This window comes from Eschrichtius robustus, chromosome 4 (assembly GCF_028021215.1).
Source record: "Eschrichtius robustus isolate mEscRob2 chromosome 4, mEscRob2.pri, whole genome shotgun sequence".
NCBI lineage: Eukaryota > Metazoa > Chordata > Mammalia > Artiodactyla > Eschrichtiidae > Eschrichtius > Eschrichtius robustus.
Window position 1 is genome coordinate 28,371,454 of NC_090827.1, and position 26,002 is coordinate 28,397,455.

Consider the following 26,002-nt stretch of genomic DNA (forward strand, 5'->3'; position numbering starts at 1 on the left):
ATAAACAGGAGACAAGAAAAATTAGAAAACTCATTTGCTGAGACAAAAGCTGAGCTAAAGTCAACGAACAGCAAATTGAATAATGCAGAAGAACAAATAAGCGATATGGAAGACAGACTAATGGAAATCACGCAATCAGAACAGCAAACAGAAAGCCAAGTGAAAAAAATTAAAGCAATATAAGACGTATGGGGTAATATAAAGCACGCCAATCTACACATAATAGAGATCCCAGAAGGAGAAGAAAGAGAAAAGGGAATCGAAAATATATTTGAAGGCATTACGGCTGAAAACTCCCCAAACCTAAAGAAGTAAACAGTTATACAGGTACAGGAAGCACAGAGTGTCCCAAACAAGATGAACCCAAACAGACTTACACCAAGATGTATTATAATTAAAAAATGGCAAAAGTAAAAGATAGAGTATTCTAAAGGCAGCAAGAGAAAAACAAAGAGTTAATTACAAGGGAACCCCCCATTAGGCTATCAGCTGACTTCTCTACAGATATGTTCCAGGCCAGAAGGGAATGGCAAGATACATTCAAAGTCCTGAAAGGGAAAAGTCTGCAACCTAGGATACTCTACCCAGCAAGATTATCATTCAGAATAAAAGGAGAGAGAAAGAATTTCTCAGACAAGCAAAAACTAAAAGAAAACAGCAATACTAAACATATCCTAAAAGAAATATTAAAAGGTCTTGTCTAAATAGAGAAGTAAGAATCTATACGAAAGAGAAAAATCACAATTGGAAAGTAAATCACTTAAATAAGCCAGTATACAGATTAAAAAAAAAAAAGAAAGAAAGAAAAAATTTCTGTGAAAGCAAGAGAACCACAATGAACAGCAAAAGGATGAACATGAATATGTAAGAGGACATCGAAATCATAAAATGTGGGGAAGGAGAGTAACAAAATGTAGGGGTTTTTTTTTGGAATGTGTTTTAGCCTATATGACTACCAGTTTAAAGGCAGTAGATATAGGAAGAGGTTAACATACTTGAAAAACAGGGTAACCACAAATCAAAAACATATAACAGATTCACAAGAAAACAAAAAGAACACAAGCATAATACAAAAAAAATCATCACATCACAAAAGGAAATACAAAAAGGAAAAATAAACAAAGAAGAAATACAAAATCAAGTGGAAAACAAGGTTTAAAATGGCAATAAATACATACCTATCAATAATTACCTTAAATGTCAATGTACTCCAATCAAAAGACCTAGAGTGGCAGACTAGATAAAAAAGCAAGCGCCTACAATATGCTGCGTACAAGAGACCCACTTTAGGGCAAAGGACACACAAAGACTGAACGTGAGGGGATGAAAAAAGATATTTCATGCAAACGGAAATGACAAGAAAGCGGGGGTTGCAATACTCATATCAGACAAAATAGACTTTAAAACAAAGGCCATAAAGAAAGATAAAGGAGAACACTATACAATGATGAGAGGATCAATACAAGAAGATGATATTACACTCAACATATATGCACCCAATATAGGAGCACCCAAATACATAAAATAAATACTAACGGACATTAAGGGAGAAACTGATGGGAAAACAGTAATAGCAGGAGACTTTAACACCCTACTCACAGCAATGGACAGATCTTCTAGACAGAAAATCAGTAAGGCAACAGATATCGTAAATGATAAAATAGAGCAGTTAGACTTAAATAACAACCAAACATACAAGGAAGAACTTATATCAGTCCTTCTCAAACTCTTTCAAAAGCCTGAAGAGGAGGGAACATTCCCAAAGACACTTTATGAAGCCATTATCACCCTGATACCAAAACCAGACAAACCATAACAAAAAAGAAAATTACAGGCCAATATCTCTGATGAAAATAGATGCAACAATTCTCAACAAAATATTAGCAAACTGAATCCAAGAACACATAAAAAAGATCATACACCATAACGAAGTGGGATTCATCCCAGGGTCACAAGGATGGTTCAACATATGCAAATCAGTCAATGTGATACACCACACCAACAAAAGAAAAGACAAAAACCACATGATATCTCAATAAATGCAGAAAAAGCATTTGATAAAATTCAACATCCATTATGATAAAAACTCTTACGAAAGTGAGTATAGAGGGAAAATATTTCAACATAATAAAAGCTATTTATGACAAACCCACAGCCAGTATAATACTCACTGGTGAAAAACTGAAAGCTTTCCTGCTATAAACTGGAAGAAGACAAGGATGCCCACTCTCATCACTTCTACTCAACATAGTATTGGAAATCCTAGCCACAGCAATCAGACAAGAAAAAAAAAAAATAAAAGGTATCCAAATTGGAAAGGAGGAGGTAAAATTGTCATTATATTCAGATGACATGATACTGTATATAGAAAACCCTAAAGACTCCACACAAAAACTACTAGAACTGATAAATGAATTCAGCAAGGTAGCGGGATACAAGATTAACATACAGAAATCAGTTGCATTTCTTTACACTAACCATAAATTTCAGAAAGGGAATGTAAAAAAAGAATCCCTTTTAAAATTGCATCCAAAAAAAAAAAAATACTTAGGAATAAACCTGACCAAGGAAGTAAAAAACTTATATGCTGAGAACTATAAAACATCAATAAAGGAAACTGAAGATGATTCAAAGAAATGGAGAGATATCCCATGCTCTTGGATTGGAAGAATTAATATTGTTAAAACGGCCATACTACCCAAAGCAATCTACAGACTTAATGTGATCCCTATCAAATCACCCATGATATTTTTCACAGAACTAGAACAAATAATCCTAAAATGTATATGGAACCATAAAAGACCCAGAATTTGCAAAGCAATCCTGAGGAAAAGAACAAAACTGGAAGCATAACCCTCCCAGACTTCAGACAATACTACAAAACTACAGTAATCAAAACAGTGTGGTACTGGCACAAAAACAGACATATGGGTCACTGGAACAGAATAGAGAGCCCAGAAATAAACCCACGCACCTATGGTCAATTAATCTTCAACAAAGGAGGCAAAAATATACAATGGGAAAACAAAGTCTCTTCACCAAGTGGTGTTGGGAAAGTTGGATAGCCACATGTAAACCAATGAAGTTATAACACACCCTCTCACCATACACAAAAATAAACTCAAAATGTCTTAGAGACTTAAATACAATACATGACATCATAAAACTCTTAGAAGAGAATATAGGCAAAACATTCTGTGACATAAATCCTACTAATGTTTTCTTAGGTCAGTTTCCCAAGGCAATAGAAATAAAAGCAAAAATAAACAATTGGGACCTAATCAAACTTATAACCTTTTGCACAGCAAAGGATGCCATGAAGAAAATTAAAATACAACGTATGGACTGGGAGAAAATATTTGCAAATGATGCGACCAACCAGGGCTTAATTTCCAAAATAAACAAAAAGCTCATACACCTTAATATAAAAAAAAAAAATAACCCAATCAGAAAATGGGCAGAAGACCTAAACAGACATTTCTCCAAAGACATACAGATGGCTAAAAAGCACATGAAAAGATGCTCAATATCGCTAATTATTAGAGAAATGCAAATCAAAACTACAGTGAGATATCACCTCACATCAGTCAGAATGGCCATCATCAAAAAATCTACAAATAATAAATGCTGGAGAGGGTGTGGAGAAAAGGGAACCCTCCTACACTGTTGGTGGGAATGTAAATTGGTACAGCCACTATGGAGAACAGTATGGAGGTTCCTCAAAAAACTAAAAATAGAGTTGCCATATGATCCAGCAGTCCCATTCCTGGGCATATATCCAGAGAAAACTATAATTCGAAACAAAACATGCACCCCTATGTTCATAGCAGCACTATTTACAATAGCCAAGACATGGAAGCAACCTAAATGTCCATCAACAGGTGAATAGATAAAGATGTGGTATATTTATACAATGGAATACTACTCAGCCATAAAAAATAATGAAATAATGCCATTTGCAGCAACATGGATGGACTTAGAGATTATCATACTAAGTGAAGTGAGTCAGAGAAAGACAAATACCGTATGATGTCGCTTACATGTAGAATATAAAAATATGACATAAATGAACTTATCCAGGAAACAGAAACAGACTCACAGACACAGAGAACAGACTTGTGGTTGCCAAAGGGGAGGAGAGGTGGGGGAGAGATGGATTGGGAGTCTGGGATTAGCAGATGCAAACTATTATACATAGAATGGATAAACAACAAGGTCCTACTGTATAGCACAGGGAACAATATTCAATATCCTGTAATAAACCATAATGGAAAAGAATATGAAAAAGAATATATATAAATGTATAACCGAGTCACTTTACTGCCCAACAGAAACTAAGACAGCATTGTAAATCAACTATATTTCAATAAAATAAATTTAAAACACACACAAAAAAACAACAAAATATCCAAGAGGTGGAAGCAACACAAATGTCCATCGACACCAGATGAATGAATAAACAAAACGTGGTCTATACATACACTAGAATATTATTCTGCCTTAAAACATAAGGGAATTCTGACACACGCTACAATGCGGGTGAACCTTGAAGACATAATGCTCAGTGAAATAAACCAGTCACAAAAGGACAAATACTGGAGGATTCCACTTACATAAGGTACACAGAGTAGTCAAATTCATAGAGACAGAAAGTAGAATGGTGGTGCCAAGGGCTGAGGGAGGGGGAATGGAAATGGTTGTTCATTCAGTGGGGATAGAGTTTTAGTTTTTCAAGATGAAAAGACTTCTGGAGACTGGCTGCACAACAACATGAATGTACGTAGCACTACTGAACTGTCCACTTAAAAATGGTTAAGATGGTAAATTTTACATTACGTATATTTTACCACAATTAAAAAGAAAAAAAATGCATTTTAGTACATAAAGTTACATCAAAGTTATATTACATATTAAAGCAAAAATTATTCAGCCTAGTTCAGTTACAGGATTTTTCTGACAATGATTCATGATACCTTTAATACCATCAGGCTATCAAAACTGCAGTCAATGATAAGGCGGAGTGGGCTGTAAACAACATCTCTTCGAATACGTTTTCTGTCACTTCCTTCTGAGTTTGATTCCAGTTGACACTGTCGCTCTAATTGCTTTCTCTTGCGTTTTTCCTTCCTCTTTTGTCTAAAATTAGTAATTGAAAATAACTTTCCATTATTTGTATATTCATACATTTACAATACTTTTCTAAATAGACAAAGAAACAATTACTTTTTAAAATTAGCAGACTAAACCATAACAAAATTGCCACTTCCATGGATCAAAAATTGTCAGATATCAGCAATTTTATATAATCTATCTAAAAGCTTTATATAATAAATGAGTTTGCAAAAACAGTATAGTACTTTTTACACAAATTCGAACTATACTAATAATTTTATTTACTATTGGTAGCATGTTAGACGTACTTACAAAACTTTTAAAATACTGAGTTTGAGAGTCATGATAAATTTTACTTTTATCATTCTTCTCCTACATGATTTTTGAGTTACATTTATAACCATATAAAAAAAGTAAAATTTTTATTCAATATAGTTTTGTTAAGTCCAAGCTACAGCAGGCAGAAAGAAAAAGAAATAAAAGGAATCCAAATTGGAAAAGAAAAAGTAAAACTGTCACTCTATGCAGATGACATAATTCTGTATACATAGAAAATCCTAAAGTGCTACCAGAAAACTACTAGAGCTCAACAATGAATTCAGTAAAGTTGCAGGATACAAAATTAATACATAGAAATCTGTTGCATTTCTATACACTAAGAATGAAATATCAGAAAGAGATATTAAGGAAACAATCCCATTTACCATCTCATCAAAAAGAATAAAATACCTAGGAATAAACCTACCTAAGGAGGCAAAAGACCTGTACTCTGAAAACTCTAAGACACTGATGAAAGAAACTGAAGATGACACAACAGATGCAAAGATACCTCATTCTTGGATTGCAAGAATCAATACTGTTAAAATGACTATACTACCCAAGCAATCTACAGATTCAGTGCAATCGTTATCAAATTATCAATGGCATTTTTCACAGAACTAGAAAATTTTTTTTTTAATTTGTATGGAAACACAAAAGACCCTGAATAGCCAAAATAATCTTGAGAAAAAAGAATAAAGCTGGAGGAACCATCCTCCCTGACTTCAGACTATACTACAAAACTACAGTCATGAAAACAGTATGGTACTGGCACAAAAACAGAAATATAGATTAATGGAACAGGATAGAAAGTCCAGAGATAAACCCATGCACCTATTGTCACCTAATCTATGACAAAGATGGCAAGACTATACAATGGAGAAAAGATGGTCTCTTCAATAAGTGGTGCTGGGAAAACTGGACAGCTACATGTAAAAGAATGAAATTAGAACATTCTCTAACACCATATACAAAAATAAATTCAAAATGGATTAAATACCTAAATGTAAGACCAGATACTATAAAACTCCCAGAGGAAAATATAGGCAAAACACTCTTTGATATAAATAGAAGGAATATTTTTTTGACTCCATCTCCTAAAGTAATTGAAATAAAAACAAAAATAAACAAATGGGACCTAACTTTTGCACAGCAAAGGAAACCATCAACGAAATAAAAAGACAACTTATGGAGTGGGAGAAAATATTTGCAAACGATGCGACTGACAAGGGATTAACTTCCAAAATAAACAAAAAGCTCATACAGCTTAATATCAAAAAAACCAAACAACCCAATCAAAAAATGGACAGAAGACCTAAATAGACATTTCTCCAAAGAAGACATACAGATGGTCAAGAAGCACAGGAAAAGAAGCTCAATACCGCTAATTATTAGAGAAATGCAAATCAAAACTACAATGAGGTATCACCCTACACCAGTTAGAATGGCCATCATTAAGAAGTCTACAAAAAACAAATGCTGGAGAGGGTGTGGAGAAAAGGAAACCCTCTTACACTGTTGGTGGGAATGTAAATTGGTGCAGCTACTATGGAAAACAGTATGGAGGTTCCTTAAAAAACTAAAAACAGAGTTACCATAAGGTCCAGCAATCCCATTCCTGGGCACATATCCAGAGGAAACTCTAATTCAAAAAGATACATGCACCTCAATGTTCACAGCAGCACTATTTACAATAGCCAAGACATAGAAGCAACCTAAATGTTCATCGACAGATGAATGGATAAAGAAGATGTGGTATATATATACAATGGAATATTACTCAGCTATAAACAAGAATGAAATATTGCCATTTGCAGCAACATGGATGGACCTAGAGATTATCATATTAAATGAAGTGAGTAAGAGAAAGGCAAATATCTTATGATACCACTTATATGTGGAATCTAAAAAAATGATATAAATGAACTTATTCACAAACCAGAAGTAGACTCAGAGACATAGAAAACAAACTTATGGTTATAAGAGTGGATAGCAGGGGAGTGGGGAGATAAATTAGGAGTTTGGGATTAACATATACATACTACTTATGTATAAAATAAACAAGGACCTACTGTATAGCGTAGGGAACTATAGTCTATGTCTTGTAATAACCTATAATGGAAAAGAATCTGAAAAAGAATATATATACATGTATATACTTATACATATACATATAACTGAATCACTTTGCTGTATACCTTGAAGCTAACACGACATTGTAAATTAACTATACCTCAATAAAAATAACATGTGTTTTTAAAAACTATTCTCATTTTAAAAAAAGTAAAATTGTTTGTGAAAAAAAAAGCCATATTTTTTTCTCTCATCTGCATCAACAATAATTTATTTTCTTCTAGTAAATTTTGTCTTTATACAGTGACAGCTTCAGCCTCACCAAAACCTGCAATAGTTCTTCTAGCAAAATCAATGTTAGTTCTGCTCTCACCAAAACCTGCAATCGTTCTTCTAGCAAAATCAATGTTAGGCCCAAATTTGATCTTTCTGAGGTGGTTATTTTTGTTCCATATCTAGGACATGGATGCTAACTATATCCCTTTTGTAAATCAGTTATTTTAGAAATTGTGCTGCTACTCACAATAGGTTCTGAGTGAGAAAAGTGTACGGTGTAAATTCATCAACACCGCTAAAAAAATAATTTAAAACACATACAATTTTAGTAGCCAATTGACAATGTTAGCTAACAATATGTATAGCCCGAATTTTAATTAACACAATTATTTTTAATGTGTCAAAGGGCTATTTCAAGGTCCAACATTCCAATAGGGGTATATTGGAATATACCGCTGTGAATAGGGGTAGAATACATGCATTTTGATACATACTTGCGGAGTTCTCTTTGTTCTTCCCATTGTTTCTGTTTCATTAGTTTCTTCATTTGCCGTTTAGATATTGGTTCAAACCCTTCACCTAATCCTGGTTTCTGATTCTCCTCTTGGTCTTCATTTAAGTCTTGCTTTCTTTCAACATTAGAAGTCTCACTAAATGCTGGCAATATTTCAGATGACATTATTTGATGCCTCTGAAAAATTGAAAAGCAACTTTGACATGAACAGATGACTTACAAACACAAAAAAAGTAAAAAAAAAAAAAAAAAAGACTGAAGGATGTGATTAAAATAAAACCATATTAGTAATGAATAAAAATGCAAATTTGGTCAATTAATTGTCATTTACTGGCAAAGATCATTTGATGAAATGGGATATTTTCATATAGTACTGGTGGCCATCACACAATTTTTCCAGAAGACTACTCAGACCTGTATGTTTGAAGACCTTTAAAATGGTGATACTCTTTCACATAGTAATTTACTTCCTTAGAATAAATTCCTGTAAATTAATTAGAAATACACACAAAATTAATGCAAAAGGATATGTACTGTTGTTATTTTTAACAATAAAAAATTAGAAACTACTTGAATGTCAGCAAATGGGGACTAAATATAAATTAAAGTTCATCTGTAACACTGGCTTGGAATACTAAGCAGCCAAGAGAAATCATGTTTCCCAAAATTATTTAATGATAAAGGGAAATGGTTATGTTAAATAAGAAAATCAAAGCAAAAAACAATACATAATGTCCAATTTTGTTTTAAAAAAAAATACATACACACGTTTTAATTCTGACCCACCCATGGCTTTCTGCATTTTCTAAATTTTATATAATGAAAATATAGTTTTATAGAAAAATATATACTATTTTTTAAAAAGAGATGGAAGACACCTTTTTGTACTTGTCTTTAATGCTGTCTATACAAGAAAAATATTACTTTCACTATCTGGGCGTACCCTCAACAATTGGTTCTTGACAACAGACATGCTATATATTTCTATCTTTTGGCCAGTGCAGAGAACAAATTTGGTTGCCCCCACCCCAATATATTTCATTGTAAATATGTAACTGTAAATTTTCCACTTAAGTCACAGCTGAAAAACAAAATACATAAGTTGACTCTGTAATCAGCTGTGGAACACTTAGGGCCAACTCAAACATCTTTATTTGGATTTAAACACCCACATCTTCATATCCATTGCCTAGAACTGAACTTGCTTTCAGATTACGGAAAGGGCTAGAAATATGAGATATCTTTTCTCTTTAATTGATTCTTAACATCAAAGCTTAAGAATATACGTTATTTATCCCTACCAAAGACTAAGCATGAAGCTTGCAAATGTTCTATTGGCCTTATAGAAAAATATATGATTCTTCCCTCTTACAGAGGTAGCTAACAAGTCTGTGCAGAGAAGCTAGCATCTAAAAGAAAAAAGAACAATCCCCACAATTCAGATAGTGGAAGGAAAAAACCTTTGCAGAACATAATTTGAGCAGTAGGTTTATTATATGGTTCTTGCTTTCTTTAAAAATGCAATGATATAACAGGACATATGAGGATAACCAAAGCAAACTTAGAAAGTTTACCGAATTTTGACTGAAAGACAAGAAATTTTAAGATGCGTGCTTTAGGGGCTGGAGCAAAAGCCCTGGCATTTTACTAGGTCACAAAATTACTAAGAGGGGAAAAAAACCATTTAGTAATACAAGTAAGAATTCACAAGTTTTCCTAATGCCACCAACCAAACAGTTCTCCTTAGGGAGAACATCTCCTAGAAATGACAACTCAACTTTGACTCTACACTGGAAACTCCACTGGGTAAGGGATAAGTCTGATTTTGCCCAACATTATATTGCCAATACTAATACAGTGCTTGGCACTTCGTAGATGCTTATTATACACTGGTAGAATAAACAAACGAGTGAATATGATATTACAAAGGACTTTTTAAAGTAATGAAAATAGTAAGAGCAAACATTTATTAATTCTTATTATGTTTAATAAAAAACTTATTATCTAATTTACTCTTTATAAAAACCCTATGAAGTAGATAGTATATACCTACTTTGCAAAGGAAGAGGTACAAAGGTTAAATAACTTGCCCAAAGTTAGAAAGCTATTAAATAATTCCTAAGAAACAAGGCACCTAGAGCAAATGTCACACAAAGTAGGTCCTCAAAATACTTGAATGAATAGACAAATGAAGTGATGGAGCTAAGATTCCAACCCACATCTAACTCTACCATGTCCCAGAAATCCAAAGTCTTATTTAGAAAATGAGGATTTCCAAAGAATGTTAAAGAGCTGTGTTGCTTTAACCCTGCTGTTGGAGGGCTCTGAAAAGACCTGTGTCACTGAAACATACGGAGAAAAAAATAGCTCCAGTTCTATTCTTATGCTTCTGCACCAAAAAAGTTGGGACAGACTTCCTAGAGATCACTGCCAAAAGTTCATGTTTTGATGCACCCTGACTCCCAATCTAGATAAAATATAAAAAGGGGAAACAAAAAAGGTACAGCCTCTCTCAAAATCCAAGTTAAGAACTGGGTCTTCTGTGTAAAGGCAGATAGAAGTTTTCCTAGCTTTAAAGTAAAGAGAAGAAGAATAATACAAGACAGAGGATGGGAGAAAGATGGAAGACAGTTTAAGACAAACCCTTAAACTAGTGTTACGGGTGGGGCTCCTCCTTCCATGAAAAAAGCCTGAAAACACGTAAAATTATAGACTATAGCTTACACAAAACTGACTACTCGGGGGAAACCTGAAGGAAACAGACACAGCCTCTTGGCTACAACCTGGGTCGAGCATGAGGTGACATATGAACTTATATTATTACATGATTAGAATTCTGAACCACATATATAAGCTCTGCTGTGGGCTGAGGCACTGAAAAGGGTCATGGGTGAGAGAAACCACAAAATCAGTAGTACAGAGAGAAGTAGTTTGGAGAGGAAAGTTATAATTCCATTCAAGATGAGTCTGCAAAGCAAAATTACAAAAAGACAGAAATGAAAAAAAACCCCAGCTAAATCAACAAGCAGGAGATAAATTCACTCTATACAAATTGAATAGAGCAATGTGAAAATGACTTTAAAATAAGTTTGGTTGAAATCTTTCAGAGCTCATGAAGAGTAATAACCATAAAAACAAAACAGGAAATTGGGACACAAAAGCAGGCATAAAAATAGGAAAACAAGAATCTGTAAAAAAGAACCAATTTGGAAACCAGGAAATGAAGATATAAAAATTTCAACATATGAGACAAACTCCAGATTACCTGGAGTCCAAGAGGTAATTGATGAATTAGAAGACATCCTCAGAATCTAACTCAGAATTCAGACAGAAAAATAGAATGAAAAAATAGTATGTCCGAGCATTTAGACACAAATAACAGGATGAGAGAACTACAGGCCAAAAAGGTAACTGAGGATAAATGTATAACCTTGAGTGCATTCACTAATATTTTTTTTAATCTGGAAAATAAGGTTAGCATTCAATTTAAGAAACAGGAGACAGGAGAAACACAGTAAGCCTGAAAAGATCAGAAGAAAAAATTTAAATATATATTGTGACCCCTAGGATCACTTTTATTTCCTTTCCATAGATAGTACGTTAATAAAAATGGGCAATGAATGTATTCAAAACAATATAGGGTGAAGAAAACATAAGCTAAACCTGCCCATTAAGCTAAATGTGCAAACTTAAAGGCACAATTAAAATTCAGAGGAAACAAATTGCTTTCTTCATGAAACAGTGATTAATATTCTAAGAGAGAATATTTCTATTATCAGTGGCATTTTTTGTTAGTTCTCTACTCTGTTCCAAACTGCAAGTGTTGATTTGCTTTATCATGTGAAAATTTTAGAAAAGTATAGCAATGTTTTACAGCTCATGCACACCAGGGGGAGCTTTCGCCTTTCCTATCTAAGAAGTCTAAGTTAAATCTAATTTGCTTATCATTGCACACTAATGTTTTTAAACAGCCTATCAAATACAGAGAAAGGTCATGAGCTAGTCAACATCATTATCACTACTATTTTTAAAGTTATTCCCAATTAAGAAAATGCACTGTAGTAAGAGAATTTTTTTAAGCTTTGAATAAGCTAGATACATTGCACATTGCACAACAAAAATGATGCTAGCTTGAGATCCTGTAAATTATTGCTTGCAGCATACTTTACATACAAAGATACGTACCAACTCCTACTGCCTACAACATACAATAAGCATTTCACTATGTATTAGCTTAAATATAAACTCCATGGAGTTTTGCATTCCTCCCTCACATGCAGAATATAAACTCCATGGAGTTTTAAGCAAAATATAAACTCCATGGAGTTTTGCATTCCTCCCTCACATGCAGTGATACTCACAGCTCATTTTCATTCATTCACCACGTTCAACAAATTTTGTAGCAATTATAGAAATAACTGCGTGAAATTTAGTTTACCTGGGCATTGAATTTTTTAAAAATGTTTCATTTAGTTGCAGATCCAGGTTATCTGATGGTCTTATAAAATTAACAACTGGATAAGGATGACTAAGGCAATTTAGTATGGGATAAATACATTAAAAAAATAGTATCTCAATCGTCCTTGTATTCCCACTTCTTAGCACAAATGCCGGCAAGGAGGACATACATCATAATGAGTGACCGGCCAAAAGTTAAAAAAAAAAAAAAAAAATTTCATGGTTTTACTGATTGGGCTAAAGTCTTCATAATTTATGACACAGCCTCCCTTCCAGAAAGATCCAAATGAATGTCGGAATAACTGCAGAATGGAATTAAACGACCTCACGGTGATAGAGAAAGAATATCCTTTTTAAAACGCGCGGGCCAAATTTGCATAGCTCGGTTCAGCTATGAGGCCCTTAGGCAGAGGGCTGGGCTGGGCCGGGCTGGGGAGACGGGGCAAGATTTAAAACAAAGAAAAGTAAAGTGAGAAAGTCTTCTGTCGCTATCCTCTTTATATCTCTAGAAAAAGTCCCGAATTTTAACACAAAATATTTCAGTGAAATCCAGTAACACCACGGACTTCTTAAAATCGTCCTCAGCTCACCAATGTGGGGCTGACAGCACCTGCAGCAACTTCGCCCTGGGCTCTCCCCACATTGCAGAGCGCTCAGCGACGTCAGCCCTCTTTGGAAAACTGAGGTAAGGCAGGTTTAAACAGGTGAAGCGACTTGCTCACGCTCTCTAGCCACCAAGTGGCAGAACCACAACTCGTTTTCCGGCCCTTCAAAGTCCAGATTTCCCTCTCCCTTCATTCTTGGGAAGCGCACACCCTTCACACGCTAGAGACCGTATCGCTACCCCCAAGCAAACGTCGACAACCACAGCCCCGACGCTGGTGGGCAGAGCCGCGCCCTACTCTTCTCTCCAGGCCGCCCGCGGGCGGACGCATTCCAGAGGCGGGATTAAACTGTAGCCGACGAATCAAAAATCTGCTTGGCAAGGCGAGGGGGCGCGCTCTCTATGACGTCACTTCCTTCGGAAGCTGGATCTCGGCTGCTGCTTCCAGTGTCCCACTTCCCTCTCCCTCGGAAGCCCTATTGCTAGCGGAAGGCGGCAGTGGCACGCGCTCGGATTATGTCAAAGGGTAGGCGAGCGATAGTCTCCATGCCAAGAGACTTACCGAACGGAGGAGTTGTCGGGGAACCTGAGAGCCCGCACAGAAAGCTTTTTGTAGTGGTCTTTACCACTCCAGAAGGTCCTCTTTCGGAAACTTCAACTCCCAGAGGCAGACACGGTAGCTACGCGTAGGAGGCTACGGAGGTTACGTCTTACGTCAGCTAACTGCGCCAACTCCGTACCCGCAGTGGGAGAAAGGGGCGGGAGTTTATGTGGGGCGGGGTCTGGAGTTAGGGTTTCTGGAGTGGGAGGTAGTTGCGTGATGTCTGTTTTTCCACTTAAAGGCAAGGTTATACCTGCGGCATATATTCACTCATATTTCTGTGGGGATGGCGGGGGATGTTAAGACATTACTACTCTTAAAAATTACAAGTGCGAGATACTGATGAAGGGCTCTTAATTCTTCCGTGTTGGAGATGAAAGCATCTCTTGCCTAAACTATTTGTAACTAATACAGAAGAAGGTTGTCAGTAGCACATGATTTCACACAACTCAAATAGAAAATCAAATTTTAAAAGTGAGTCAAACTCCCAATAAGATGCGTGTAAACCTGGAATGTTTAAGGTTTTTCTTGCTTACAACCGCAAGTCTTACTCTCCATTCATTTCTTGAGCGGTTTTTCATATGCTGTTTTGCAAAACATCAGGTGACATTTCATTGTTTATAATACCTGACCTTATGAAATCTTTTTGCTATATATAGGTCAAGTCAACTGAGGGAGGGCTGAAACATAGTCCGGTATATTGTCATTTTCTATTTAGTTTTTAATTTGGTCCTCCTTTGTTTTGTTTTCTTTTGTTTATTTATTTTTTTGGCTGTGCCTTGCTGCATGTGGGAGCCTAGTTCCCCAACGAGGGATCGAACCCTCGGGCCCTGCAGTGGAAGGGCAGAGTCTTAGCCAGTGGACCACCGGGGAAGTCCCTGCACCTACTTCTACAAGGTGATTATTGCAGAATTTGAAGATAAGAATGTTGTTTGACTCAATGAATAGAAGACTGCCATCTCAGTATGGAAAGAACTCTGAAGTAAATTATTCTTGATATTTGAAAACATCTTAACATGTTTAAAGGTTTCAGTGAACAGAAAATTAAATTCTGAATTTGAGTTTTCTTAAAGAATTGAGGTTTCCCTAAATTTAGTTACAAAACGGAAGTCACTCTTGCTTTAAACCATCAAATTTTACTTGAAAAACTATGTCAGCTGTAACATGGTTGTAAGCCATGTCTGTTTCTTCATTATCTCCAGTCCAAAAGGTCTTTTAACTAAGCATTGGCAGAGAAGTCTGGATCCATTTCTGATCTGTTAGTAGGGCATCTTTTTTCAGCTGCCTCCATATCAGGCCAACGAGTAGCTGAGGGAGGATTAGTAATTGGATATGTAGCCCTTCACATGTAGGTCATTAAACTCAGGCTGGCCATAGTGATGTGCCAGAACCTTCAACAGCTGTTCAGTTGCCCCTCAGGGATCTGTTTTATGAATAATTATATATTTTTTTCAGCGTTAATACCTGATATCCTTAAATATTTAAAACAAAAATTTTAAGTTACTTTAAAAACCCTCATATTTTAACAGTGGGGTCAATGTTTTCTTTTGAGATAGCCATTTAACTTTATAATCATAGGGTGTGAAATTTAAAATGATTCTAGTATCAATCCAAACCAAGCACCAGCAAAAAATGGACAATTTAACCAAAGATATAGAAAGCATTCAGAAAATATAGGAAGGTAAAAATCATAATATGAAATAATCTTATTTTCATTGATTTGTAAAATTCATGTTTAATTTGACATATTCATTGAGTTCCATTTTTTTTGTTTGTTTTAGTACTGTTGATACAAAGATAACTAAATAATGATCTCTGTTCTTGAGGAATCCCTAGTCTAGTGGGAGAGCCAGTGTTACATATCATACAACATATAATGTACTTGAGATGCCTGTACATGGAAAGCAGCAACTAAATGTTCCTGGAGGTGGGGGACATAGTTTCAGAAATTGAATAATTTGCTCCATCTTGGAAAGTAAATAGGAGTTTTCCAGAGATCAAGAAGGGAAAATTTATATATTGGGAAATTAAATTAAATATTGGGAATAGTGAAAGCAAAGACATGTCATAGTTTGGTACATGACTGATAAGCTGTGGGTAGGATGAGAAAGAAAGAGGAAAGAATAACCCTAAGAGTTTTTCTAATTTGGACAACTGTAGGAATGTAGTTCTGTTAACTGGGTCATTTGGAGAATAGTGGAAGAAAATTAGGTTTTGGAAAAATTAGTTTGGTTTTGAATATGTGGGTTCTGGGGAGTCTGCAGAACATCTAGGAAGAAACAGATCTAGAAATTATCAGCACATATTTAGTACTTTAAGCCAACACAAGAGGTTGAGATCAGAGATGCTAGACCATGGGTTACAAACCTATCATATCAATTAGGACTAGAAGGTAAATGAGGGGAGCTATCTAGGAGAACAGTGTCACAAACCTGAGAGCATATTCTCTGTTTAATCAGGGTACAAGTTCCAAGTAGTAAGCCTAATGACATCAGATCTCAATTTTTTTAACAGCAGCCAGAAATCTGGATTTTTACGTGAAATCTGATTTTTAAGTGTTGGCAACTATTTTGTTTGTTTTTAAGTACTGAGCAGGCTAAACAAAACATGTCTTGGACCACAATCAGACAATTGGCAGCCAGTTTGTTAAATTGGACTGTAGATTGTAGTACAGATAAAAACAGAATTTTAGGACACAAAAATGTGGTAATAAATAAAATATGAGATCCTCTAAGATGCTTGGCCTGAAAACATAGGGCGGTCATCACAAGTTATTTTAAGCCGAGTTCTGATGTTTTATTAAGTCTGAGAGTACTCTTCAGCAGGTTGGGGAGGTCTGGAAATAGAGTTACACTTGTGGGTAATTAATCTGAGGCTAAGAAAGCCAAAAAGAACCTAATTTCTTTTAAATGATGTGAAAGGTATCTAAAATCAACCTATCATCTATAATCATTTCAACTTGCATTTGGATTGCCTTCAAAAATATAGAAAAAGTTTTTTTAAATGTTTTAAAAAATGCCTTATTCCCCCCTCTTAAGTTATTGAAGACTCTAGGAAGATGACTATGGAGACAGTGTAGTCTGAATCTCCTCATAAAACAGGTAGAACATCTAGGATAGCAAAACGACACTAATTACAAGAACAAATCATGGCTACAACAAGAAAGAATCCTTATAAAGCTCAAACTATGAACAGGTGGGAGCAAACCACCAACTTAGTATCAGCATCTGTGTAAGAGGAAATAGTGGGAAGACAACAGAGCAGCTGAAGGCCATGAGAATGGGAGGACTTCAAACTGCCAACAGGTATTCACTGAAAAGCAAGGGAGATCGATGTGAGATTAGCAGTAAAACTGACAGACTCTAATTTCAGAGTGAATACAAAAGTATGAACAGGAAGGTCTGGAAGTGCTTGTGGGGTGTGAGGGTCCAAGAACTCTCAAAACTTAACCTGAAAAAAAGCCCAACACTAAGAAGAAACTTCTGGGAGTAGAATCCAAATTGAACAGGACAGGGACAACAGAGGCAAAGAAAAAAGGTCCAGATAAAAGTGGGAGAAAAGAAGAGGAGACGGAGCTAAGAAATGACCAGGATATGTAGGTGTCATTTTATGAAAACATCAGAAAACGAAGCTCTGGAAGCTAGAAAAGCTATTCTAACCACTTCTGTCTCTTACACGTATAGAATAACTTATTTAGCCTAAAAACATGCCATGAAAAGAATCGTAATTGAATCCTATTTAAAGCTGTTATAATAAAAAAGAGAATATGAAGCAGAAAAAAAGATGAAAACTCTAACCCAATATTTCAAAATGAGAAATTTTTTAAATGCTAGGAGATAGAACAACATAAAACAGAAAAACTCAGAAATAAAGTGACTGGAAAAAAGATTTGGATAGCAGTAACAACTCAGAAAAGAATATGAAATATAAAAAGTACACATATATATTTAACATCATACTGGAAGTGTGAGCTAGTGCAATAAGAAGAAAAGGAAATAAAAGGAAGAAGTAAAACTGTTCTCAGGTGACATGATTGTCTATGAAAAACATCCCCCCAAAATCAACCAAAAAACCCCTCATGGAATTAATAAGTGATTATAGCAAGGTCACAGGTGACAAGGTTAACATACAAAAGTCAATTGATTTCCTATCTACTAGCAACGAACAATTGGAACTTAAAATTCAAGAAAACATTAGCACCAAAAAGAAAGGTATAAGTCTAACAAAATATGTACCAGTATCTATATGAGTGAAACTACAAAACTCTGATGAAGGAAATAAAGATCTAAATAAATAAAAGATACTCTGTGTTCATGGATTAAAAGACTCAATATTGTATGGACAAGCACACTTTGTGCTCAGATCTTGGTTTCTAATACCATTCTTCAGTAAAAGGAGCCACTTGGAGAAAGGGCTGATTCTAGGATTGGGGTGAAAACATACAAGATGAGCCTGGAGCATCTTGTAGTGCCAGAAATGAAGGAAATGCACACACACGGACACACACACACGGATGGGGTATGTCAAAGGAACACAGGAGCCAACTGAAAGAGCTCCCGATGGCTAAAGCTGGAAAAATTGTAAATTTAAAAGTAGTATTAGATTATAACCCCAAATATAAAATAAATAGTCATGTGCTTATACAGCTATAAATGATAAGTAAATGGGGGAGAAGAGACAAACCTCTCATGCAGAGAAATTCCAAATAATTTATATAGATGCTCCACCTTCAAGGAGGAGCAACATAATTCCCTACTCCGTAAGTACGGGCTGCTCCTAGTACTTTCTTCCAAAGAGTGCAGTATGGAAAAGAAGGTTAAAAAAAGAGTAAGTTTACAGTGGAGAAACCTGACGACACTTGTGAGCCAGGTGATCAAGGTCAACATCAACAATGATAAATCACATTGATAGTATGTACTTTTGATATAGTGTGATGAAAATGGGACCTCTGGGGTCTTCCTCCAAACCTACAAGCCCACTCAAATCCTGAGAAAAGCATTCCACAAACTCCAATAAAGGAGCATACTGCAAAACACCTGACCTGATCCTGCAGAACACTTCGAAGCTGTCAGTGTCATCAAAAATGAGGGAAATCTTTATATGTGGAATCTTAAAAGAACAAAAAAAGGAGTACAAATGAACTTACCTACAAAACAGAAATAGAGTTGCAGATATAGAAAACAAACTTATGGTTATCAGGGGGTAAGGGGCAGGGAGGGATAAACTGGAAGATTGGGATTGGCATATATACACTACTATATATAAAATAGATAACCAATAAGGGCCTACTGTATAGCACAGGGAACTCTACTCAGTACTCTGTAATAGCCTATATGGGAAAACAATCTAAAAAAGAGTGGATATATGTATGCGTATAACAGATTCACTTTGCTGTACACCTGAAATTAAGACAACATTGTAAATCAACTATACTCCAATAAAAAAATTTTTTTTTAAATGAGGAAAATCAGAGAAACTGTCATGACAACTAATTTTAATGTAACCTGGGTGGGATCTTGGAACAGGAAAAAAAAAGCATTAGATTAAAACTAAGGAAATCTAAATAAAGTAAGGATTTTAGTTACTATGTGAATTATTAATAAATATACCACACTAATGTAAGATATTAATAACGAGGACAACTGGGTGCAGTCTATATGGGAAACCTCTGGAATGTCTTAGTAAATAAAATGATTCTGATCAAAATTTAAGTTTGTTTTCTTTACAGTAGTTCATTGAAAGAAAGCCATCAATTTTCTCCTTTAAATGCTAGAAATTCGGTTTTATGCTGCCAAAATTAGTGTAAAGTTAGACTCCTCTTAGGGTGACTATTATTGACCCATAAGGATTTTTTTTGTTGTTGTCAAATACATGTGTGTGGAGGGGTGGGAGGTGGAGGTAAAGTTTGGTTAATAACTCCATTATGGAAAATGACTATCCTTTTTGGAGAGTCTTAGATTCCATACTTTTCAAACCTAAGTCTTGTTTACTCTTTCTAAGGAAAGGCACTTAGTGCATTTGTATTTTCTCAAAGTGAATTCTTAAACAATACCTTAAAAAATAGTATATGTATTCTATAATTTTTGCCTTGGCATGAAAGAGAGCATCACATCATAAGAATACAGTCCCATAAATTGGGAGATTGGGATTGACATATACACATTATTATATATAAAATAGATAACTAATAAAGACCTACTGCATAGCACAGGGAACTCTATGCAATACTCTGTAATGACCTATATGGGAAAAGGATGTAAAAAAGAGTGGATATATGTGTATGTGTAACTGATTCACTTTGCTGTACACCTGAAACTAACACAACATTGTAAATCAACTATACTCCAATGAAAATTAAGAAAAAACCAAACAAACAAATAAATTGAGAAAATGTTAACTGACAAAAGGCAAAAAAAAAAAAAAAAATACAGCCCTCTCTCAGTATCCATGTGGGACTGGTTCCAGGACCCCTGCTGTTACCAAACTGCGGATGCTCAAGTCCCTTACAGTTGCCCCTCCTGGGTGTCCCCTGGTTCCGCATCTGCTGATACAGAAGGCTGACTGTATTCTTAACCTACCAAAAATATTTTTTCAGGATTCCTTGAAAATGCTAACTCCCTCATTGAATTGAAAACACTATTAGACTTTATTATGACCGCTTAGGGATAACTTGAAGAGTCCCTCTAAGAATTTTTTTTTCATCAATGTGCTTCTTTCTGGAACAGAGTAAAGTGTTCTTATGTTATAAAGACTTTTTTTTTGTCTATAGCTATCATACATTCTGACTTACTATATATAATAGGTTAATACCTTTCCTTCTAACCTTTAGTGGGGTGAAGTTCATTTATCTTCTAATCTAGGAAATGAGTTAACTCCTAACAACCTCTGATACTCAACAGAAACACTACTGTACTTTGGAATCAGTCAGCCGTCTTTATTTCGTAGTCTCTTATTATTACTGCAAAATAGTAGTATAGCAAATATTCCACAGTGTCATGTACTTACCAACGGAATTTCATTGCAATAGCATTGTTTTAAAATCTGTTATTTGATTTTGACCTGGCTAGCACAGATCAATTTTTTCCCCTGGAACAATCTGTTCAGCATGGAACATCTAACCACAGCAATCAAGTGCTCTTTTAGCCTCCATACAAAAGTGTGATGAACCTTCTAAAAGAGAGCCCCAATTAATAATTCTATGTCATCCATAAGAAATCAATTTTCTCTACCTCCTATCTCTAATATTTTTTAAGGAGAATATTGGATCTAGGTCTCAAGGCTTGTTTTTCTATGGTCCCTAAATCATTTTACTAAATAAATCTGAATATCATTTTGCTAACATGTGAAATGATTGTTGTTAGGATATACTACAAAATGTTCAGTGCTTAGCATAGTGTATTGTACATAGCAATTGTTCCATAGATGGCAGCTCTTATTTTTGTATTGCGCTGTTCTTCTGTCCTGCTTCACATGCCATGTAAATAGCTGATTTACTTGTGATGAGATTTGGAGGTATCTCCCCCATATATTGTACAATGTTTGCTCTGCTTGATTAACAGAGCAACCGAGGAGAATGCCTCTCCTTTGGTACCCAGAATTCACTGAATATGAAGACTTTGACATTCTTATTTCAGCTCTGTGAAACAATCTTAAGAAGTCTTTCAAATGTCTTTGTAAAAAGTTACAAGCAAAATATAAAAGGATGATGGTTTTTATTACCAAGAGAAGCAGCCATATTTGAACACCCTATGTTGAAATGACTACTTAATACAGTGACTCATAGGAGCTTTCTAGTGAAAAGCAAATGCTCAATGAAACAGATTTTGTTAGGCAATAGTGATATGCCTTTTACTGGTTGGATTCTGGTAAACACCTGACAACGAACAGTCCTTTACCCAAATAGACATGTATCATGCACCACATGGTCTAACCACAAACATGTAGCTGTGAGCCTCAAATGGAAATACAAAGTTCTCATAAGATTCAAACTAGTCCTTAATTTAAATAAATAAGTATGTAAAGTTTAAGTGACTATAGTGGCTTCATGTCACTATGTATGTAATGCAGAAATTGTGGGAATACATAGAAATCTATTCAAATGTAAAGCAATAAAGCACTTTTACATTATCTTGTATTTATAATACCTACTATTCATAAAAACTTATATTTCTTCAACTGTTATTTTTCTAAGAATAGCCTTTTCTATTTACCCCAGGATAACTTATTATATATAACTTTAAAGTGATTGTCATAACCAACTATTTTATTTTTGTATAGGTATTTTAGCCATGATTTATATATAAAACATGATAAGAAATGAAGTTCTAATCTCAATAGATGATAAAGACAAACAATTTTCACATTTCAGTTCTTTATACAAAAATATATTTCAAGAGGAAATATGCTTAACTGTGAGATTTTTAAATTTTAGATTTCATCTTGTGGCCCTGTCTATAAAGTTGACTGTCTTTTACCTGGGTTGTCTAGAATATTTAAGCTTAAGGTTAGGATTCTAGAAAAGGGTTTGGAGAGAGATGAGGGTAGATTTAGGAACCCATTTTATGCTTAAACACGGCCATAAGTATTTTCAAGTTCATTCAAAAAAGCCCTCCCCAGCACTTTATTCCTTCCCTTGCCAAAACATCCCCACGTGCCCCCGCAAACCACCTCATTTTAGTAGGTTTTATTCATATCAGGTTTATCTTGCACAAGTTTACAAGGACAGAGTTGGTTTAGTTAGTGTGGCCTTAGCCATACTAGGGTATTCACTTTAACTCTAGAGAAGCCTCGTAATTAATTTTCTGTAGCAAAAGTGTTAAGGGCTAGAATCCCCCCTCTGAGTTTCTTCTTAGAAATGGGATTCAGAAAGCACAGGGGACTCCATCCCACCAGTCTGGGGACTCAGACAAATGTTTCTTGTCATAGATATAGCTAGAGGTCTATTATGATAAACTCAGTTGCCTGCTAGTATGTTAATGGTAGACAATGCTGACTCACACATAAGGAGAACCATCTAGGTTTCAGAACTGAATGTTTTATCTAACATTATTTTGAAGTGATTGGTGGTGGTACAAGTTAAAATTTTAAAATTTAAATTCTAAAATTCAGAGTGATTTTTTAATAATAGCATACACATGGTATAAAAATATTCAGATGACCATACAAGACAATAAAATTCAAATTTATCTGAGTTTGCAAATCCTCACCACCGTCCCACATAAAGTGGTAAATGTGAAGACAGGCATTTAATGTTATAGGCATGATGATAATTATGTACTGAGCAGAAAAGTATCACCACCAGTTTTCCTTGAATGCCCCTCAGTACTTCTAAATTTATAGGATGGTAGACTGGTTTAGTTTAGCTCTCAAAAGTGAAAATTTTCTTGATTTTTCTTATTGAGTAAAAAATAAATAAAAAGAGTGAGAGACTGAAAACTACAGCCCACCTAAGTTTAATCATTAATAGTGAGCCCTTCTGTGAACTTAGGTCCTGATTTCGGAGTTTGGAATCTGACCTTTCCCCCAAAGATAACCATTATTGTTGCAGGTTCTGAGGAGGGTCACTCCCTCGCTGCCACTGGAAGAGTCCACTTCTCAGTGACTCCTAACTGGGAACTGGATGCATTAGAGGGTAGCTAGTCAATATGATTCTTCTTGCTGTGTTTTTTCTCTGCTTCATTTCATCATATTCAGCTTCTGTTAAAGGTAAGTTTGTGTTGCTTTCTGCTAAACTTTAATTTTAATCGTTGAGGGAGAAAAGTGTGTGTGTGTGTGCGTGTGTGTGTAGTGAAAGAATTCCTAACTAAGCGATCTTCAAAACCATGTAACTTTGGAATGTTGGTGAAGGCATGACTGGGTTGGAATGAAAAGCAAATTCAAATTCCTACATAAAGAAAACAGAGGTTCCTTTTAGTTTCAGTCCCTCAGACTAGCATGCTTCTTGCTTCATTCTCTCATTCATGGTTTATTTTTAAAAGGGAGAAAAAAGACGCCAACTATTGTTACCTGCTGCTGTTGGTCACTCAATGAATGCAGCGCCTTCATTTGAATTGTAAAAGTAGATTTTAAAAAACCAGTTCTTAAATTTCCTTCTAGTTGCCTAGCAATGTGGTATCAAGAAGAATTAGACCCAATGAAAAAGGCATTTGACTTACCAAAGGATTATGAATGAAATGGTAAAGGCTGTATTTAATTCCATTACCATTCAGAAGTGATAGGACTATCAGACTTGGTGAATTACAGAAAATAAAACTATATGACATAGATTTAAGAAGTAACACTTATCTTTGGAAAAATAGCATTGCTCATTATAGTTTCTATTTTAAGATAAAATTGATTAAAAAACACATGAATTGATAACCTTCAGAGCAAACATTTTGAGTAATGATTTTAAAAAGCTGTATGAAATGTATGAATATGGAATCTTGTTTTAAATCAGCTAGTTTATGCATGCCTTGAATTTCTAGATGTTGCACCTGTAGAATCATCACTTTTTAGAATCTCGTAAGAGGACTCACTGTCAAAGCCAGTTGGCCTAAGAAAAAACTTAGCATGATAGGGTCCAATTTTAATAACTGTGTGCTCTTAGTAAGTGATAAAAAGTAATTCACCTGTAAACTTTTAAAAGGCTTTTGGGATAACTGGCTTTTTTTCGTAAGGTAAAGTTTGTCTCAAGATTTTTTGCACAGAAAATTTCCACATGAGGAAAAGAGACAATCTTTGCTATTGGAGCAATAAAAGGGGCGGGGGGGGGGGTGGTTAAATTATTTCACCTAAGCAAATCACACTTTAGGTTCTTGAACTAAAGATAATATATATTTTTTTACCAGATTCTAAAATGTTCAGTATTTAAAGATACAGTCCTTACTTGGATGAAAAGAAATTTTAATGAGAAAAAAGTAAAGGTTTGTAAATCATATCTGACAGAGAATTGCTATATAGAGAGCTTACATTTTATTATCTGTCAAATAAACTGTTGAATATTGGAAATATGAATGATTCATACACCATGAGATCAAACCAATACCATGATTATTTTGAGAAAAATAATTGAGATATAGTAGTTATTGTGAGCTTCTCTTTTTTCCTCCCATCCTACAAATGAGAACATTGGATAACTTGATGTTTTCAAATACAAATGAGAACATTGGATAATGATGTTTTCAAATACAAATGAGAACATTGGATAATGATGTTTTCAAATACATGCACTTATAAAGATTTAAACACACACACACAGAGCAATGACATACAGGGAAATATGACTTAGAACATAACAGATAGCTACAGTTTTTTGTGTGTAAGTTCAGTGGCAAATCCAGAATTTTAGAACCTGAAGCTTATGCAATTTAGGCTCCATCTTTGAGAAAAGAATACCTACTTTTTTACAAAAATATCCTACTTTTGCAAATGTTACTGAAAAAAAGATATGGCATGTGTACACAACGCTAGGGTCCCCTTCCAAGATCTTGGAAGAAGCCTGGGTAAGTGAGGGCTCCAATGCTTAAGCGTTATTAGCATCATGGTATAAGCTGCTTATGCCACATACCATGAATAAAAAGTACAGGACTTGACAGCTCTCTCTTACCCAGATGGAGTAACTTTTTGTATTATAGTACCATGGTTTAATTATAGATTCCTTGCCCTTTGCAATGATTGACATTTAATAAGCGAACTACATGTGAAGAGTTTACTTTAAAATCAGGCCATTATAAATTTTGAGATATTATGCATCACTTCAAAACTCATCTCAAATTTAATTCTCAATGCAACTATTTAGCAAATCCCCAGATCTGGGTGCATGTTGAGAGAGGTTGGACCATTAAGAGGATGGAGGAGGGGTTTAGAATTAGAATGGAAAAGGGTCTATTTAGAAGAGATATGCTGATATGCTGACTGAATGTTTGGAAGACTCAGGTTTCCCCTACTTTTTCTGAATCACATTTTGTAATGGTGGGTCCATTCTCAGTGCCTTCTTTGGGTTTTCTTTATAGTGATTTTCCTTTTGATAACCTGCCCATACACTTTCTATTTAACCTTGTTACCT

General features: G+C 35.0%; 2 protein-coding genes across 10 annotated transcripts in view; one reads left to right on the plus strand and one right to left on the minus strand.

Moving 5' to 3' along the window:
- The window catches only part of TRMT10A (tRNA methyltransferase 10A), a 31,942-nt gene extending 17,901 nt beyond the window's left edge, over positions 1-14,041 (minus strand). For 2 of the 5 annotated variants that reach the window (XM_068542492.1, XM_068542487.1), the window contains exons 1-3: positions 13,342-13,680; positions 8,274-8,470; positions 4,974-5,136 (exon numbers count right to left, since the gene is read on the minus strand). In XM_068542492.1, coding sequence (XP_068398593.1) covers positions 4,974-5,136; positions 8,274-8,458 — 348 coding nt within the window. In that variant the 5' untranslated portion in view covers positions 8,459-8,470; positions 13,342-13,680. The other 3 variants (XM_068542488.1, XM_068542490.1, XM_068542491.1) reach the window with 3 other exon arrangements.
- MTTP (microsomal triglyceride transfer protein) overlaps positions 13,787-26,002 on the plus strand; it is a 57,360-nt gene continuing 45,144 nt past the window's right edge. The window contains exons 1-3 of one of the 5 annotated variants that reach the window (XM_068542482.1): positions 13,863-13,881; positions 14,757-14,853; positions 23,504-23,661. In XM_068542482.1, coding sequence (XP_068398583.1) covers positions 23,601-23,661 — 61 coding nt within the window. In that variant the 5' untranslated portion in view covers positions 13,863-13,881; positions 14,757-14,853; positions 23,504-23,600. Of the gene's footprint in view, positions 14,032-14,756; positions 14,854-23,503; positions 23,662-26,002 lie in introns of all 5 variants that reach the window. The other 4 variants (XM_068542483.1, XM_068542484.1, XM_068542485.1 and 1 more) reach the window with 4 other exon arrangements.